Source organism: Bubalus kerabau, chromosome 3 (assembly GCF_029407905.1).
Source record: "Bubalus kerabau isolate K-KA32 ecotype Philippines breed swamp buffalo chromosome 3, PCC_UOA_SB_1v2, whole genome shotgun sequence".
Classification (NCBI taxonomy): Eukaryota; Metazoa; Chordata; class Mammalia; order Artiodactyla; family Bovidae; genus Bubalus; species Bubalus kerabau.
Genome location: NC_073626.1, coordinates 39,106,055 through 39,123,583, shown reverse-complemented (window position 1 = coordinate 39,123,583; position 17,529 = coordinate 39,106,055). Strand labels below are relative to the sequence as shown.

At 44.9% G+C, this 17,529-nt stretch overlaps 1 protein-coding gene across 1 annotated transcript; it reads right to left on the bottom strand.

Moving 5' to 3' along the window:
- Positions 1–10,308: 10,308 nt before the first annotated feature.
- SAYSD1 (SAYSVFN motif domain containing 1) lies at positions 10,309–17,025 on the bottom strand. Its single transcript, XM_055571491.1, has 2 exons — positions 16,693–17,025; positions 10,309–10,890 (listed from the first exon to the last, which is right to left on the bottom strand). The coding sequence occupies exons 1-2, from the start codon at positions 16,897–16,899 to the stop codon at positions 10,516–10,518; spliced, it is 582 nt and encodes a 193-aa protein (XP_055427466.1). The 5' UTR covers positions 16,900–17,025; the 3' UTR covers positions 10,309–10,515.
- Positions 17,026–17,529: the final 504 nt, after the last annotated feature.

Here is a 17,529-nt window from a genome sequence, read left to right as displayed (position 1 = left end):
GACCCAGGAATCGAACCAGAGTCTCCTGCATTGCAGATGGATTCTTTACCAACTGAGCTATCAGGGAAGGCAGGGGTAGGGGATGCATTCGAGGCCATTTTGGGGGTTCTTCCAGCCCTACAAGTTAGAGGTTCATGTAGCAATCCCTGTGAATAGGTGGGATGGGATAATGTGAATAAAAGCATTCTTTTATTCACATAACTCATAAGACTTGGATGGAGAGGACCTCATCCGTGCACACAGCTATTACAGGGACTGAACACATCTCTGGGATTTCAAGTTCCCTGATGGCAGAAGCAGCCTTTAATGGAAGCTGCTTGCTGGGCTAATAATGGTCAGGCCCTAAGTGGAAATTCTGAGATCAACAGGCCTTTCTAAATGCAGGAAATCAAAGACTGAAACTGAAGCTTAATGGGCTGATAAGAACAGCAAATACATACCCCCATCCTTTCATCTTGTCCCTGCCAGGCATTTAATTGGTTTACCTTTCCTAGAAGTCAATGCTGCCTGTTACATGCAATCTTTGGGAAGAGATGAACAAGGAGAGTTGACAAATCACTCACAGAAAATCCCATGAAAGGTGGGTTTAAGGCAATCCAGGCCCCACCTCATTATAAATGGCTACATTTTCAAAGGATGCTAGTGAAGTCGGCTCTTAAATTGAGTCTCTTCTGTGCTGTGTTTCAGGGAACTCTCTGCTTTGCTAGGATTACTAATTGGACCAAACATTCTTAATTCAGAGTTACAGGAATTTTGTTTTAGGTGAAAGTCTGAACTATACATTTTAAAAAATACAAATTAATTCTTTCCTAGAATAATACTTATTGCCCTGGGCTTTGCAGCAAACCTTTGATCAGGGAAAGATATTTCTTTTTGGTATTTGGGTGTTATGAAATAGAAAAGCCCAAGTAAAATATCAAGATGAAGAAAGCCTTGAGAAAATAAATCAGAAGACAAAATCATGTATCTTAATAGAAACTTGCATGATTAATAGGAATTCATCTGCTTCCCATACGTTCTACAGGTCCAGTTCAGACAAGAGTCACAGAATAAAAGACTTTAAAAAAATTTTTTTTAAGATTTTTTTTTTGGATGTGGCTCATTTTTAAAGTCTTTATTGAATTTGTTACAATATTGTTTCTGTCTTGTTTTGGATTTTTGGTCACAAGGTATGAGGGATCTTAGCTTCCTGACTAGGGATCGAACCTGCACCCCCTGCATTGGAAGGCAAAGTCTTAACCACTGGACTACCAGGGAAGTCTCAAGAATTCTTGATGAGCTAAGGGAACCTTCTGCTCAAGGGATAACTCTGAAGGACAAATTCCCAATTAGGAAGGGGCTGGAGAGGAGCAATGCAAGTAAATATTCAAGGAGGGCTAAATATACACACTAATATGTATCAAATAGATAATCAAAAAGGACCTACTAAATATAACACATGGGGTTTGTTGTTGTTTAGCTGCTAAGTCGTGTCCAACTTTGCAGTCCCACAGACTAGCCCACCAGGCTCCACTGTCCATGGGATTTCCCAGGCAAGTGGGTTGCCATTTCCCAATCTGGGATCGAACTCAGGTCTCCTGCATTGGCAGGCAGATTCCTTATCACTGAGCCACCTGGGAAGCCAAATATATATCAAATAGATAATCAAAAAGGACCTACTGAATATAACACATGGGGTTAATTGTCTACTAAGTGTGATTCATGAGAATATCTGCTCCATATTCCTACAACTAAAACTTATCTCACTCGATTACTGGCCTTGCTTGTTTTATTTTGACTACCACCCCATTTCCAGTTAGACTGAATGCTCCAAGAACTGGGAAAATGGCTGCTTTTTTCATTATTCTATCGCAGGTACCTAGTAGAGTGTTGGCATTCAATGAACAAAAGTTGAATTTAAATTAGGATTTTGCTATAAGTAAATCAGGCAAGAATTAAAAAAAGAAAACAGACCTACAGGACTTTCCTGGCAGTCGAGTGTTTAATTATCCTTCCAATGCAGAGGGTGTGGGTTCGACCCCTGGTTGGGGCACTAAGATCCCACAAAGAAAATAGACCTCCATTATTTAGTAACATCTGGATATTAAAGTTACTTTCCCAATATAAGAATAACCAAATTCTGAAAACCTACCAAGGAGACATTAATTTCTTAAAATCTGAAGTTTGGAAAAAACTATTGCTTTCAAGCTTGAGTCCTCTTACTAATCAGTATGATTTGTGTTAAAAAAAAAAAAAATTCAATGGTTTGCTTCGCCCGATTTTAATGAGCCCCGGCTGTAGGTTCACCCTGGAAAAGGCCAGAATACAGAGTATGGCTGATTACTACGATTTACATAATTTCCCACCAGAGGCCCACAGCCAAAGACATCAGTCACTCTCGAGTCTTTAGAATATAAGAAACAACCCAAGCAGCCAGTAAGTCAGGAGTTCCACTTCCAGAGCTTCCCTTTGTACGTGCTCAAAAATTTTTTCTTGCTGGATTCATCATTAATAGCCATTTATCAAATCTACCAGTATTTTTGATTTTGTGAAGTCTCTCCCCACACCTGTCACTTAGAACGTCGTCTTCTCTAATCTTCCCTTACTGAGTGGAGGTAGAATAACTGAGGAGTATAAAAAATTAGATCAGATCAGTTGCTCAGTGGTGTCCGACTCTTTGCGACCCCATGAACCGCAGCACGCCAGGCCTCCCTGTCCATCACCAACTCCTAGAGTTCACTCAGACTCACGTCCATCGAGTCAGTGATGCCATCCAGCCATCTCATCCTCTGTCGTCCCCTTCTCCTCCTGCCCCCAATCCCTCCCAGCATCAGAGTCTTTTCCAATGAGTCAACTCTTCCAATGAGGTGGCCAAAGTACTGGAGTTTCAGCTTTAGCATCATTCCTTCCAAAAAAATCCCAGGGCTGATCTCCTTCAGAAAGGACTGGTTGGATCTCCTTGCAGTCCAAGGGACTCTCAAGAATCTTCTCCAACACCACAGTTCAAAAGCATCAATTCTTCAGCACTCAGCCTTCTTCACAGTTCAACTCTCACATCCATACATGACCACAGGAAAAACCATAGCCTTGACTAGACGGACCTTTGTTGCCAAAGTAATGTCTCTGCTTTTGAATATGCTATCTAGGTTGGTCATAATTTTCCTTCCAAGGAGTAAGCGTCTTTTAATTTCATGGCTGCAGTCACCATTTGCAGTGATTTTGGAGCCCAGAAAAATATAGTCTGACATGGTTTTCACTGTTTCCCCATCTATTTCCCATGAAGTGATGGGACCGGATGTCATGATCTTCGTTTTCTGAATGTTGACCTTTAAGCCAACTTTTTCACTCTCCACTTTCACCTTCATCAAGAGGCTTTTTAGTTCCTCTTCACTTTCTGCCATAAGGGTGGTGTCATCTGCATATCTGAGGTGATTGATATTTCTCCCAGCAATCTTGATTCCAGCTTGTGCTTCTTCCAGCCCAGCGTTTCTCATGATGTACTCTGCATATAAGTTAAATAAGCAGGGTGACAATATACAGCCTTGACGTACTCCTTTTCCTATTTGGAACCAGTCTGTTGTTCCATGTCCAGTTCTAACTGTTGCTTCCTGACCTGTATACAAATTTCTCAAGAGGCAGATCAGGTGGTCTGGTATTCCCATCTCTTTCAGAATTTTCCACAGTTATTGTGATCCACACAGTCAAAGGCTTTGGCATAGTCAATCAAGCAGAAATAGATGTTTTTCTGGAACTCTCTTGCTTTTTCCATGATCCAGTGGATGTTGGCAATTTGATCTCTGGTTCCTCTGCCTTTTCTAAAACCAGCTTGAACATCAGGAAGTTCACAGTTCACATATTGCTGAAGCCTGGCTTGGAGAATTTTGAACATTACTTTACTAGCATGTGAGATGAGTGCAATTGTGTGGTAGTTTGGGCATTCTTTGGCATTGCCTTTCTTTGGGATTGGAATGAAAAATGACCTTTTCCAGTCCTGTGGCCACTGCTGAGTTTTCCAAATGTGCTGGCATATTGAGTGCAACACTTTCACAGCATCATCTTTCAGGATTTGGAATAGCTCAACTGGAATTCTATCACCTCCACTAGCTTTGTTCATAGTGATGCTTTCTAAGGCCCACTTGACTTCACATTCCAGGATGTCTGGCTCTAGGTCAGTGATCACACCATCGTGATTATCTGGGTCGTGAACTTCAGTATTCTTGCCTTGAGAACCCCATGAACAGCATGAAAAGGCAAAATGATAGGATACTGAAAGAGAAACTCCCCAGGTCAGTAGGTACCCAATATGCTACTGGAGATCAGTGGAGAAATAACTCCAGAAAGAATGAAGGGATGGAGCCAAAGCAAAAAGAATACCCAGCTGTGGATGTGACTGGTGATAGAAGCAAGGTCCAATGCTGTAAAGAGCAAAATTGCATAGGAACCTGGAATGTCAGGTCCATGAATCAAGGCAAATTGGAAGTGGTCAAACAAGAGATGGCAAGAGTGAATGTCGACATTCTAGGAATCAGCGAACTGAAATGGACTGGAATGGGTATAAAAAATAGTGATGGGCAAATGGGAGTCTGTTTCTGAGAAACAGATGTTTCAACAGCATTAATAACCAAAAAGGCAAGATAGACAGCAGAAAGGGGAGGGGCAGGGAAACCCAAAACAAGAAAAATCCCAAAACTTCCAACTTCAACTTTCCAGAGGAAAAAATGCTATAAAAATGATATGAAAGGACTTAGAGACACAATGGCAGAGTAGGAAGGCCTTGAACTCACCTCCTCTCACAAGTACACCAAACTCACAATTGCTGAACAATTATCAATAAAAGACTGAAAGTGAAAGTCGTTCAGTTGTGTCTGACTCTTTGCGACCCCATGGACTATATGGTCCATGGAATTCTCCAGGCCAGAGCACTGGAGTGGGTACCCTTTCCCTTCTCCAGGGGATCTTCCCAACCTAGGGATCAAACCCAGGTCTCCCACATTAAAGGCAGATTCTTTACCAGCTGAGCCACCAAGGAAGCCCAAGAATACTGGAGTGGGTAGCCTATCCCTTCTCCAGGGGATCTTCCCAATCCAGGAATCAAACTGAGGTCTCCTGCATTGCAGGCGGATTCTTTATCAACTGAGCTATCAGGGAAGCGCATGCCGCCCCCGCTCCCCCCACAAAAAAAAGGAAGACTGGAATCTACCAAAAAAACAAAAAGATTTTCTACATCCAAAGACACAAGGAAGAAACCATGCGATGGTAGAAGGGGTGCATTTACAATATAATCAAATCCCACACCCCCCAAGTGGGCAACCTGCAAACTGAAGAATAATTATATCACAGAAGTGCTCCCACAGGAGTGAAAGCTCTGAGTCCCAAGCCAGGCTCCCCAGTCTCAAGGTCAAGAACCATGAGGAGGAGCCCCAAGACCATCTGGCTTTGAAGGCCAGTGGGGCTTGTTGTAGGAGTCTGAGGACTGGGTGAGACAGGGACTCCGCTCTTGGAGAGGGCACACAGCATCTCGTGCTAGAGCCCGGGGTGAAGGCAGTGATGTCATAGGAGCCTGGGCCAGAGCCACCTGTTGGTCTTGGAGGGTCTCCTGAGGAGGTGTGAGGATGGGGCAGCCGTGGCTTACTGTGGGTACAGGGACTCTGGTGGTGGAGGTACCAGGGAATATTCATCGGCGTGAGCTCTCCTGGAGGCCACCATTTTGGCACCAAGACTTGGCCCCAACCAAAAGCCTGTAGACTCCAGTGCTGAAACATTTCAGGCCAAGCAACCAACAGAGCAGGAAGAGAGGGCAAACAGAGAAGAAAAGAGATAAAAGGAATCCAAATCGAAAAGGAAATAATTACTGTGTGCAGATGACATGATACTCTACATAGAAAATCCTAAAGATGCTACCAGAAAACTACTCATGCTCATCAATGAATCTGGTAAAGATACAGGATATAAAAATTATACACAGAAAGCTCCTGCATTCCTATCCTCTGACAGTGAAAGATCAGAAAGAGAAATGAAGGCAACAATCCTACTTATCATCACATCAAAGAGAACAAAATACCTCAGAATACACCTACCTAAGGAGATGAATGGAAAAGCTAGTGGAGGTGATGGAATTCCAGTTGAGCTATTTCAAATCCTGAAAGATGATGCTGTGAAAGTGCTGAACTCAATATGCCAGCAAATTTGGAAAACTCAGCAGTGGCCACAGGACTGGAAAGGGTCAGTTTTCATTCCAATCCCAAAGAAAGGCAATGCCACAGAATGATCAAAGTATCACACAACTGCACTCATCTCACACGCTAGTAAAGTAATGCTCAAAATTCTCCAAGCCAGGCTTCAGCAATACATGAACCATGAACTTCCAGATGTTCAAGCTGGTTTTAGAAAAGGCAGAGGAACCAGAGATCAAATTGCCAACATCCACTGGATCATGGAAAAAGCAAGAGAGTTCCAGAAAACATCTATTTCTGCCTTATTGACTATGCCAAAGCCTTTGACTGTGTGGATCACAATCAACTGTAGACAATTCTGAAAGAGATGGGAATACCAGACCACCTGACCTGCCTCTTGAGAAACCTATATGCAGGTCAGGAAGCAACAGTTAGAACTGGACATGGAACAACAGACTGGTTCCAAATAGGAAAAGGAGTACGTCAAGGCTGTATATTGTCACCCTGCTTATTTAACTTATATGCAGAGTACATCATGAGAAACGCTGGACTGGAAGAAGCACAAGCTGGAATCAAGATTGCCGGGAGAAATATCAATAACCTCAGATATACAGATGACACCACCCTTATGGCAGAAAGTGAAGGGGAACTAAAAAGCCTCTTGATGAAAGTGAAAGTGGAGAGTGAAAAGGTTGGCTTAAAGCTCAACATTCAGAAAACTAAGATCATGGCATCTGGTCCCATCACTTCATGGCAAATAGATGGGGAAACAGTGTCAGACTTTATCTTTTTGGGCTCCAAAATCACTGCAGATGGTGATTGCAGCCATGAAATTAAAAGATGCTTACTCCTTGGAAGGAAAGTTATGACCAACCTAGATAGCATATTCAAAAGCAGAGACATTACTTTGCCAACAAAGGTCCATCTAGTCAAGGCTATGGTTTTTCCAGTGGTCATGTATGGATGTGAGAGTTGGACTGTGAAGAAAGCTGAGCACCAAAGAATTGATGCTTTTGAACTGTGGTGTTGGAGAAGACTCTTGAGAGTCCCTTGGACTGCAAGGAGATCCAACCACTCCATTCTAAAGATCAGTCCTGGGTGTTCACTGGAAGGACTGATGCTAAAGCTGAAACTCCAATACTTTGGCCACCTCATGCAAAGAGTTGACTCATTGGAAAAGACCCTGATGCTGGGAGGGATTGGGGGCAGGCGGAGAAGGGGACAACAGAGGATGAGATGGCTGTTTGGCATTACCAACTCGAAGGACATGAGTTTGAGTGAACTCCGGGAGTTGGTGATGGACAGGGAGGCCTAGCATGCTGCAATTCATGAGGTCGCAGAGTTGAACACAACTGAGTGACTGAACTGAACTGAACTGAACTGAAGGAGATGAAAGACTTGTACTCAGAAAACTTTAAGAAAGTGATCAAAGAAATCAAAGATGACACAAACAGATGGACAGATACCCTGTTTCTGGACTGGAAGAATCAATATTGTCAAAAATGATTTTACTACCCAAAGTAATCTACAGATTCAGTGCAATCCCTATCAAATTACCAATAGCATTTTTCACAGAGGATTAGCCTCCAAAATATGCAAACAGCTCATACAGCTCAATTAAAAAAAAAAAAAAAACTCAAACAAAAAAGGGGCAGACGATCTAAAAAGACATTTCTCCAAAGAAGATATACAGATGGCCAAATGACACATGAAAAGATGTTCCACACTGCTCATTATTAGAGAAATGCGAATCAAAACTACAATGAGGTATCACCTCACACCAGTCAGAATGGCCATCATCAAAGAGTCTACAAATAATAAATGTTGGAGAGGGTGTAGAGCAATGGGAACCCTCTTACAATGTTGGGGAAAATGTAAACTGGTACAGCCACCAAAGAGAATAATACAGAGATTCCTTAAAAAACTAGAAACAGAGTTACCATGTGATCCTGTAATCCCACTCCTAAGCATACGTCCAGGGAAAATCATAATTTGGAAAGATACATGGGCACCAATGTTCGCTGCAGCACTATTTCCAATAGCCAAGACAAGGAAGTAACCTAAATGTCATTGACAGATGAACAGATAAAGAAGATGTAGTATAAACATAAAATGGAATATTACTCAGCCATAAAAAAGAAAAAATACTGCCATTTGCAACAACATGGATGGACCTAGAGATTATCATACTAAGTGAAATAAGTCAAACAGAGAGAGACAAATATCATATGGTATTGCTTATATGTGGAGTCTTAAAAACAATACAAATGAACTTATTTACAAAACAGAAATAGACTCATAGACATAGGAAACAAATTTATGGTTAAAAGGGGAAAGTTCGGGGGGAGGGGAAAAGTAGGAATTTTGGATTAGCAGATACATACTACTACACCTAAAATAGATAATAAATAAGGACCTGCTGTACAGAGCAGAGAACTATACTCAATATGTTATAGTAACCTACATGGGAAAAGAATCTGAAGAAGACTATATATATATATACATGTATATACATATATATGGAGAAGGAAATGGCAACCCACTCCAGTACTCTTGCCTGGAGAATCCCATGGATGGAGGATCCTGGTAGGCTACAGTCCATGGAGTCGCAAAGAGTCGGACACGACTGAGCGACTTCACTTTCACTATACATATATATATATATATGTGTGTATATATATATATACACACATATATATATACAGGCTTCCCAGGTGGTGCTAGTGATAAAAAGAACCTGCCTGCCAATGCAGGAGACATAAGAGATGCAGGTTAAATCCCTAGGTCAGGAAGATCCCCTGGACAAGGGTATGGCAACCCACTCCAGTATTCTTGCCTGGAGAATCCTATGGACGGAGGAGCCTGGTGGGTTACAGTCCACAGAGTTGCAGAGTCGGACATGAATGAAGTGACCTAGAATGCATTCATGCACATATATATGTAACTGAATCACTTTGCTGTACAACTGAAACTACTAACAACAGCGTAAATCAAATATGTGTCAATTAAAAATTAACTATAGTAAGTCTCCTGCATACGAACCTTCAAGTTGTGAACTTTCAAAGATGAGAGTATGTGTGTGCACGTCCAGTCTCGTGTCACTTCACGTGTCTGGCGTATACTGTCATGCATGTTCATCCCCTACAAGTGGTTGTGCTTCTGTGCACTGTACAGTATTGTATAAGCACAGCAGTATAGTTTCTTTATTTCAAGCTAGATCTGCAAGAGGACAACTGCACTGAACTCCTTGCTGTGCAACATGAAGATTTACTAATGAAGACCTGAAGGAGTTGGAGGCCCAGAGAAAGCACAAAGAGAGACAAGAGGAAGCAGTAACTGAAGAACCGAAGAGCTCTATGATGCAGGAGATAGTCAAGGGGTTTTCTTTGAGAGGCCCTGTTAAGTTTTTGAGGCACCGGACCTGAATGTAGACTAGTTCACAAAGTTTGCAGCAGCCGTTCAGAATGCAATCCAGTGCTACCAGGTCATTATGGCAAGAAAAAAAAGAGCTACTACTCAGACACCGCTAAGACTGTGTTTTCAAGAGGATAGATGGAATTGAATCCAGTGACGTCAACATCAGGCGTGAGTGACATTGCAGCTTACCCTCCATCTCCTATTGCTGATGATCCTTCAGCTCTACCGTCTCCCACTTCTCTACCTCCAGTCGGTGACGCTTCCTGCCCATTCACTTGATGCCAGCCCCTGTATGCCAGCTGTTGTGCCACACTACTGTACTTTTCAAGTACTTTCTCACTGTACTTATTGTACTTTCTCTTACTGTACTATAAGATTAAAAATGTTTTACTTTTTATGTATTATTTGTGTGAAAAGTATTATAAACCTATTAAAGTACAGTACTATATAGTCAATTGGGTTAGTTGGGTACCTAGGCTAACTGTGTTAGACTTGGAACAAATTGGACTTACAAATGCACTCTTAGAACAGAAGTCATGTATGTATGCAGGGGACTTAGTGTAACTAATTCTAAAAAAAAAGACTTAAAGAGAATATTTACTTTTAACACATAGCTCTGATGTACCAAACCATTACTCCAAACAGCTTAATATTTTCAACAGTTATCTCCCCAAAGCCCTCCTAGCGTTCTAAGAATCGCCTCTCTCAAATAAAGAGACAAACAGGTCTCCTGTCTTGAGTGTGTAATTTTTATAAATTGCATCAGACCCACAGTGAGTGTCTTTCCAGAAGTTTCACCAAAATGAAAAAGAAATTCTGAGATAAAACTGTAGCAGGAGGTCAGGGGAAGTGTGGAATTGTGGGGTCACAATTGACTGACCCGCAAGCTGTTCTCAGTCAAAGCCAGGGGGTGCGAGGGCCCTGGGGGGCCACCGCCGGTCTGGTCCTATCTCCGCGGCAGAGGCCTCAGGTGCAGCTCACGCTCCAGCTGCTCGGCGGTCAGGCTTCCCTGGATTGCCTCGCAGCCCGGGTTGAACACCGAGTAGGCACTTTTCTCCCCCTGCATCTTCTCCTCGGGGCCTCGCATCCCCACATACATCCAGTAGAACAGGGACAGGACAAAATAGGCCAGGCCAAATTCCAGCTCCACAAACAGTCCCAGCAGGACCAACCAGAGGAGCACCTTCAACAGGGTGACGCTGGTCAGGAGAGACCGGTCCCGTGGAGTCAGGGGCGGCGGTGGTGGCGGCCGCGGCGGTGGCGGGGCTTCGGCTGGACTCCGTGGTGGCTGTGACTCGAGGCCCCCGGGCCCGGCTGCTCCCTAGGACACACAACAAACCAAAGAAAGAATGAAGGACAGTGGGGCCAGGGGATCAAATCCCATCTGGAGAGGCAGCTGTCTCTGCATGCGAAGGCGTCCCGTCATTGGCGTCTGTTTTTCTTGCCCTGCTCTCTAAGACAACTATCTCCCAAGAGCTCTCATGCATCCTGCTCTGAATCAAAACCCATCAGTGAGATGTGACTTGAGGAAAACCTTACAGCGTTCAGGTGGATTCCCATCTGAGACAGACATTTCATCAGATTAGTCTGCTGCTAAGAGGAGCTAATGTAGCCCCTCCAGTAACTCCCTGTAATTGATAAGGCAGCAGCCCAGCACACGCTTCCCACACAGAATCAATATATGTTTGTTGATTGGATCAGATGAGCTAAAATGTTGTTGAGTGGCATGATTCTAAAATGAGGACTATTCTACACATTAAAAAAACAAAACAAAAAACACACACACAATTAGAGCCACAACCTTTCCATCCTGTGACCATCCTACACGGCCCCAGGGTCTCCTAACTGGACTCCCCTCCTTCTAACCCATCTCTCCCCACACCAAACCATGTACAGCTGCTAAATAAATCTGCCACAACATCCATCAACCTTCTGCTCACAAACCTTTGACATGTTTTTAATGCCTACCAGTTAAATTTTAAACTCCTTGGGCTGGAATCCAAGGCCTTGCATTCACTCAAAAGACAGAAGTGCCAGAACACAGGCCCCTGTGCAGGCTGTAATGGGAGACAGAGGTATTTAAGGAGCTTTTGCGAGCTTGGTCTCCAGTCCAGTATTTTCTAAAATTTTTGGGTATGACCCACAATAAAAAATACATTTTGTACTGCAAACCCCCCCCCCAAATATATATATATAGTGTGTATATATGTGTGTGTGTATCAGGAAAAAAGTCTTCACATAACATCACTTTGATTACATATGAAGCTTTGGTTTTCTATTCTATTTTTAAAATGACATTTAGTTAATTTAGGATAAGACCTTTAAAATTTTTTTCACTAGCCACAAATGAGTCATGATTTGCAGTTTGTAAAATAATGTTGTAAAAAGTTTCCTGAACAACATGATCCACAATATACTGCTCTAGAAATGAATCCTCTGGTCTTATAACCCAAAGACATTGCCCATCTGTGGCCGGGAACATTCCTCTCCATTCCTCAGGAACTTGCTCTCTCCAGGCAAACTCAGCTGGTGAACTATGTATACCCTGACCCCTGGGGCCATCAAGCAGGGTGCCCCTCTGCCTCCCAGAGTTCTAACTGGCTCTCTTTCTCACTGAGTACCAAACCGTTTGTCATTCAAGTGTCTCTCTTTTAATATATATCACAGGTGTCCCTAGTTGTTGCATGAGGTCACCTACTGTTGCTGATTATCTTTTGGTGTCTCCAGAGCCAAACAGCACTGCACACATAAGTTTTCTGTACAGAGCAGACTTAGTTCATTTATTCAGTTATATCCCGTATTCTTCACATGGCAACTTAAAAGGGACCAAAACTGTTATCTGATCTCCAAAAAATATATAGGTCATCTGATTCATGCTGCTTTAGCAATTCTATATTGTTAGACCTTTGGTTGTTATTTATTTATTTTTTTTAAGCATCAACCCTGGGTCAGGAAGATCCCCTGGAGAAGAAAATGGCAACCCACTCCAGCATTCTTGTCTGGAGAATCCCATGAACAGAGGTGCCTGGAGGGCTACAATCCATAGGGTCACAAAAAGTCAGACACGACTGAAGTGACTTGGCACGTGTTGCAATTATTACCTTTCCAATTAGATTGGAAAGGTCTTTGACATATAATCAGCTACACTCCCCACCCCCTCCATATACATTTATTAAATAAATAAATGTCCCTTTCAGATTCAACCAGTGTGCACAATATGGAAATCACTGATGGTCTTAGCAGGGAACGCATACAATCTGATTAGTATTTAAGACTACTCTGGATGCCAGGCAGAGAATGGGCTGCAAGAGAAGAAGAAAGGAAATTGTTAATAGCTCATGCAGGAGGCCCAGTAAGAGAGGAGTAGGCAGAGATGAGGCTGGTGACAAGGAGATCAGAGAGAAATGATGGACTGATGGATAAAGAACACATCTTGAATGTGCACAACTTGAAAGTCACAGTAAACTAAATTTATTTTATTATTAAAGGAACACTAATAAGAATAATGCTATGGCTACCATTTACTGAGTACCTTACATCTCAGTGCCTGCTGGGTTACAGGAGATGCCTGATCTCCTGTAACCCAGCAGGCACTGAGATGTAAGGAACTCCCCTAAAGTCACATGGCTGGTGACAGGCAGAGATGAGGTTGGTCCAGGATCCTAGGATGATCTCCCTTCAAAGGCCTTTTTACTTAACTAAGGGCATCATGGGAGATGCTAAGGGGAAGGGTTAGAGAGCTAGAAGGAGATGAGGTAGGGGTAGGGGTGTTAAACTGGCAAAGGGAACAAACAAAGGAGAGGGGGGCTCCAGGGATGCCTCCAAGCAGTGCACCTCCTACTGTACAAGCTGTGTGTCAAAGTGCTTGTGGCCCCCACAGGCACCACAGCACACATGGAGCCGTTTAGGGAAGGGACTTCCATTCCCGGAATACCAAAGTCTTCCCACCTCAGAGCCTCTGCACTTGTGGTTCCCTCTGAGAGGAAAGCCCTTTCCCTCACACCACCTGGCTGGCTCCCTCTTCTACAAACCTCAGCAAAAATGTCACCATGTGGGCCCTTGTCCTTGTCCCAGGTTTCTTAAGAGTGGCTCCTTCTTAAGAAAAATGGTGAGGTCACTTCCTCTATGAGGTCCTCCCTGCCCACCCAATTTAAAGTGACACTCTGCATCCCTCACCCCTGATTCACTATCACAGCACGCTGGATTTTCCTCCCTTTTGTAGCATTCATCATTCTGTTCTTTCAACTCAAAAGCAAGTTCTGAGAGAACAGGGCCTTGTCTTTATTGCACTGTCTCCTGGGACTCAGGACAGTAGCTGGAACATAGTGGGCATGTGACTGAGTGAATGAATGCTGGCGGGAAAAAAAGAAGAATTTAAGAGATGACTCCTGGATCTGAAGCGCTGATGCAAAGCCTGTGCCTGGCTGCTGCTGCTGCTGCTGTTGCTAAGTCGCTTCAGTCGTGTCTGACTCTGTGAGACCCCATAGACGGCAGCCCACCAGGCTCCCCCGTCCCTGGGATTCTCCAGGCAAGAACACTGGAGTGGGTTGCCATTTCCTTCTCCAATGCATGAAACTGAAAAGCGAAAGTGAAGTCGCTCAGTTGTGTCCGACTCTTCTCGACCTCACGGACTGCAGCCTACCAGGCTCCTCGTCCATACGATTTTCAGGCAAGAACACTGGAGGGGGTGCCATCGCCTTCTCTGTGCTTGGCTAGGTCATGCCAAAGAAAGAGGGCATTTGAACAGTGGGCCAGCCTGAGCCAAGGCCTGGAAGGGAAGAGTTGCAGGATGAGTGTGGTCAATAGACCCTGGGGCTAGATGGTGCACTGGGGGCCTGGGGAGGGAGATGGGGGTGGGGTGGGGGCTTGGCAGGATTAAAAAAAAAAGTTACAGGCATTTTTGTCCCACTGTGGTAGAAGCTTGCTGCAGAAAGAAATATTTTATTTGGGGGAAATACTTTTCCCCAAGCTAAATTCAAGAGTGAGGGAAGGAGGAGGTGGACGCCTCTGTATCAATGGCCAGCAAAAAGAAGCAATTATAAATAGAAGGATAAAGAAATCTCAGACAAACCACTATGTGCCACCAAAATTATTAGGTAGAGATAGATCAGAAATTGGCAGGGGTAGGGGGTGGGGAGCAATTGAGTGATAATTTCACACCAGAGCAAACTCAAGAATGATAACTGAGTAAATGAAAATGAATTTTAGACAAAGTTCCTTATGAAAAACAGAGTAACTGATAAGAAGCATAGGAGGTCCAGCATTGCCTCTCATCCCTTTGTCAGGCCATCAGTTAGTTTTGGGGCTTTTAATAACAGAAATTTTCTCCAAGCTCAGCTCCTCTAGTGATCTCATATTCCTTTGGAAATGAGACATAAAGTCAAAAACTCACTGTGTAGGCTAGATGTTTTGTAACTGTGGGGAAGAAAAGGGGTAGAGGAAATGGATTCTAAAATCCTAAGCAATTTTGCTCTGTGAGTTCTAATCCACAATAAAGTCATCCTGAGACAAACTGTATGCAAGGAAATGGATTGTTTGAACCCTGCACACTCTTTCTGCAAGTCAGCAGGAACCCTGTGTGTCATGAAGAATAATATCTAATTCAAACTAAGTAACAATAAGTTCTCCTTGATTACCAAAAAAAAAAAAAAAAAAATCCGTATAACCAGATGTGGTGCAATGATACATGAACTTAGGAAATTTTAAGAGGAGTAAGAGTTGACTCATTGGAAAAGACTCTGATGCTGGGAGGGATTGGGGGCAGGAGGAGAAGGGGACGACAGAGGATGAGATGGCTGGATGGCATCACTGACTCGATGGACGTGAGTCTGAGTGAACTCCGGGAGTTGGTGATGGACAGGGAGGCCTGGCGTGCTGCGATTCATGGGGTCGCAGAGTCGGACACGACTGAGCGACTGATCTGATCTGAAGGCACATTTTACTTTCCAAAAGGAATTTCTGGCACTTATTGCACTTAGGAGGTACAAAGACCAGCTCACAGATTTCCCCTTGATGTTTTGTCCTGTGTTCCCACATGCATGCTCCAATCTCACACTCGAGTCACCTTGCCACTTTACTCATGAATGAAAACCAAGATACAGAGAGAGGAATGAGAGATTACCAAAAGCTAATGAGGCTTCCCTGGTGGCTCAGACAGTAGAATCTGCCTGCAATGGCAGGAGACCTGTGTGGGATCCCTGGGTCAGGAAGATCCCCTGAAGAAGATAATGGCTACCCACTCCAGTATTCTTGCATGGAGAATCCCATGAACAGAGGAGACTGACAGGCTACAGCCCATGGGATCGCAAGGAGTCGGGCACGACTGAACGACTAACACACTCACAATAGGGTGTAAAAGCTATCATACTAATCTCTTGTTTTCGCCTTAAACATTAATTGTTAAACTTGAGTAGGTTTCGCTACTTCAACAGTGATACACAACACATTGCCACCACAGGCAGTCAGCACACTTCTGCGAGTTCTGTATTCAAACACCATTTCTAAAGCGCAGGCTATTTGGGCACGTGGCCCAGATGCGAAATCAAATCAAGCTTTAATTTACTGCCACTTCTCATCAGCATCCAATTAGACCTTTCCCCCTCCATTAGCAGAGGGCTGTGGCCCCATACGGTTGTGGAGACGTTTCCCAAAGCCACCGAGGGCACAACGATCACTCAACTCGCTGTGAATAACGCAAGGGCAGAGGTGATTTCTTCTGGGACCCTAGACCCTCAACTTCCCGCCTGGAGTCGAAGCTGCGTGGGTCCCTGGCTGGAAAGAAAATGTCAAAGTCACTCTGCAGGGCAGAACAGGAGGGGGCAGGAGACGCGAGGCCCCGCCGCCGAGCCGGCGGGAGGCGCCAGCAGCCCCTCTCAGCTAGCGAAAAGTGTGTTAGTCCCTCAATCGTGTCTGACTCTCTGCGAGCCCATAAACTGTCCGCCGCTGTCCACGGGCTTCTCCAGCCCCGGGGGGCGTGGCCTGGGCCGGGCCATTCCACGACGTGGGGGCGGGGCCTGCAGGCCACCACGTGGTGCCGGGGCGGAGCCTCGGCGGAGTCGCCTCAGAGGCCACGTCGGCGTTTCAGAAGCCAGGTGCCTTAGGGGTAAGGCCTCCCTCCTCTCACCTGAGCGAGGCTGGGCTGGGCCTGGGCACTCGGTGGCCTCGGTTTCCACACCAGGAACCGTTTTAGCCAGCTTGAGGGTGCTTTGGGAGTCGTAGCTGCTTCTGCCTTCTCTCCCGAGGTTTGTGTACTCTGGCTCGAAGTGCTGGGTTCAGCCACCAGCCCGGCTCGCTTCCGGGCCGCCCGAAACTCAGCTAGCCGCTGCTCCATGGCGCGCGCCCCCTTCTTCGCGCGCCCAAAAAGCGCGCGCGCGCGCGCGCCCGCCGCTCACCCGCGGAGAACCAGTCCCGACTTTGCGGGGTTCCGGGCTGCAGTGCGCCTGCGTGGCGGCGCTCTCTGCTGCGCGTGCGCGCTAGCGGCACTGAGCGCGGATGGGGCGTGCGCTGGCTTTGTGACGTTCAGTAGGCAGTCCACAGCTAATTGTTCACTCTAAACTTGTAAGAGCAGTGTTCACGTCCTTGAGCTACGTGGTTAAGAACCTAAACATAAAGGTTGTCTCATTGTTTCCAGCTTTTGCCCTAGGCTAAGCGCCGCAATGCTCTCTCATGTCAGGGATCAGCTCCCTAACAGGTAGAGCATCTCCACAGGTTAGCACGAGATTGAGAAGGTGGTCCCGGGGCATTGAAAAAGGCCCATGATCTGTGGGACTTTTCATGTCAGAAGGAAGGCAGGATACAGCCTGCCCTTTTCCTTTTCAGCGGTTTGCCAGTCTTAGCACTTTGGAGGGCTAGCACTGCTCACTGGCAGGCAGGTTGTACAGACTTCGCCCAATCACTACTCACCCAAAAGGTCACAGTTCCGGTCAGGGATGGTTTAGATTTTTAAAGCTCTAAGCATCTA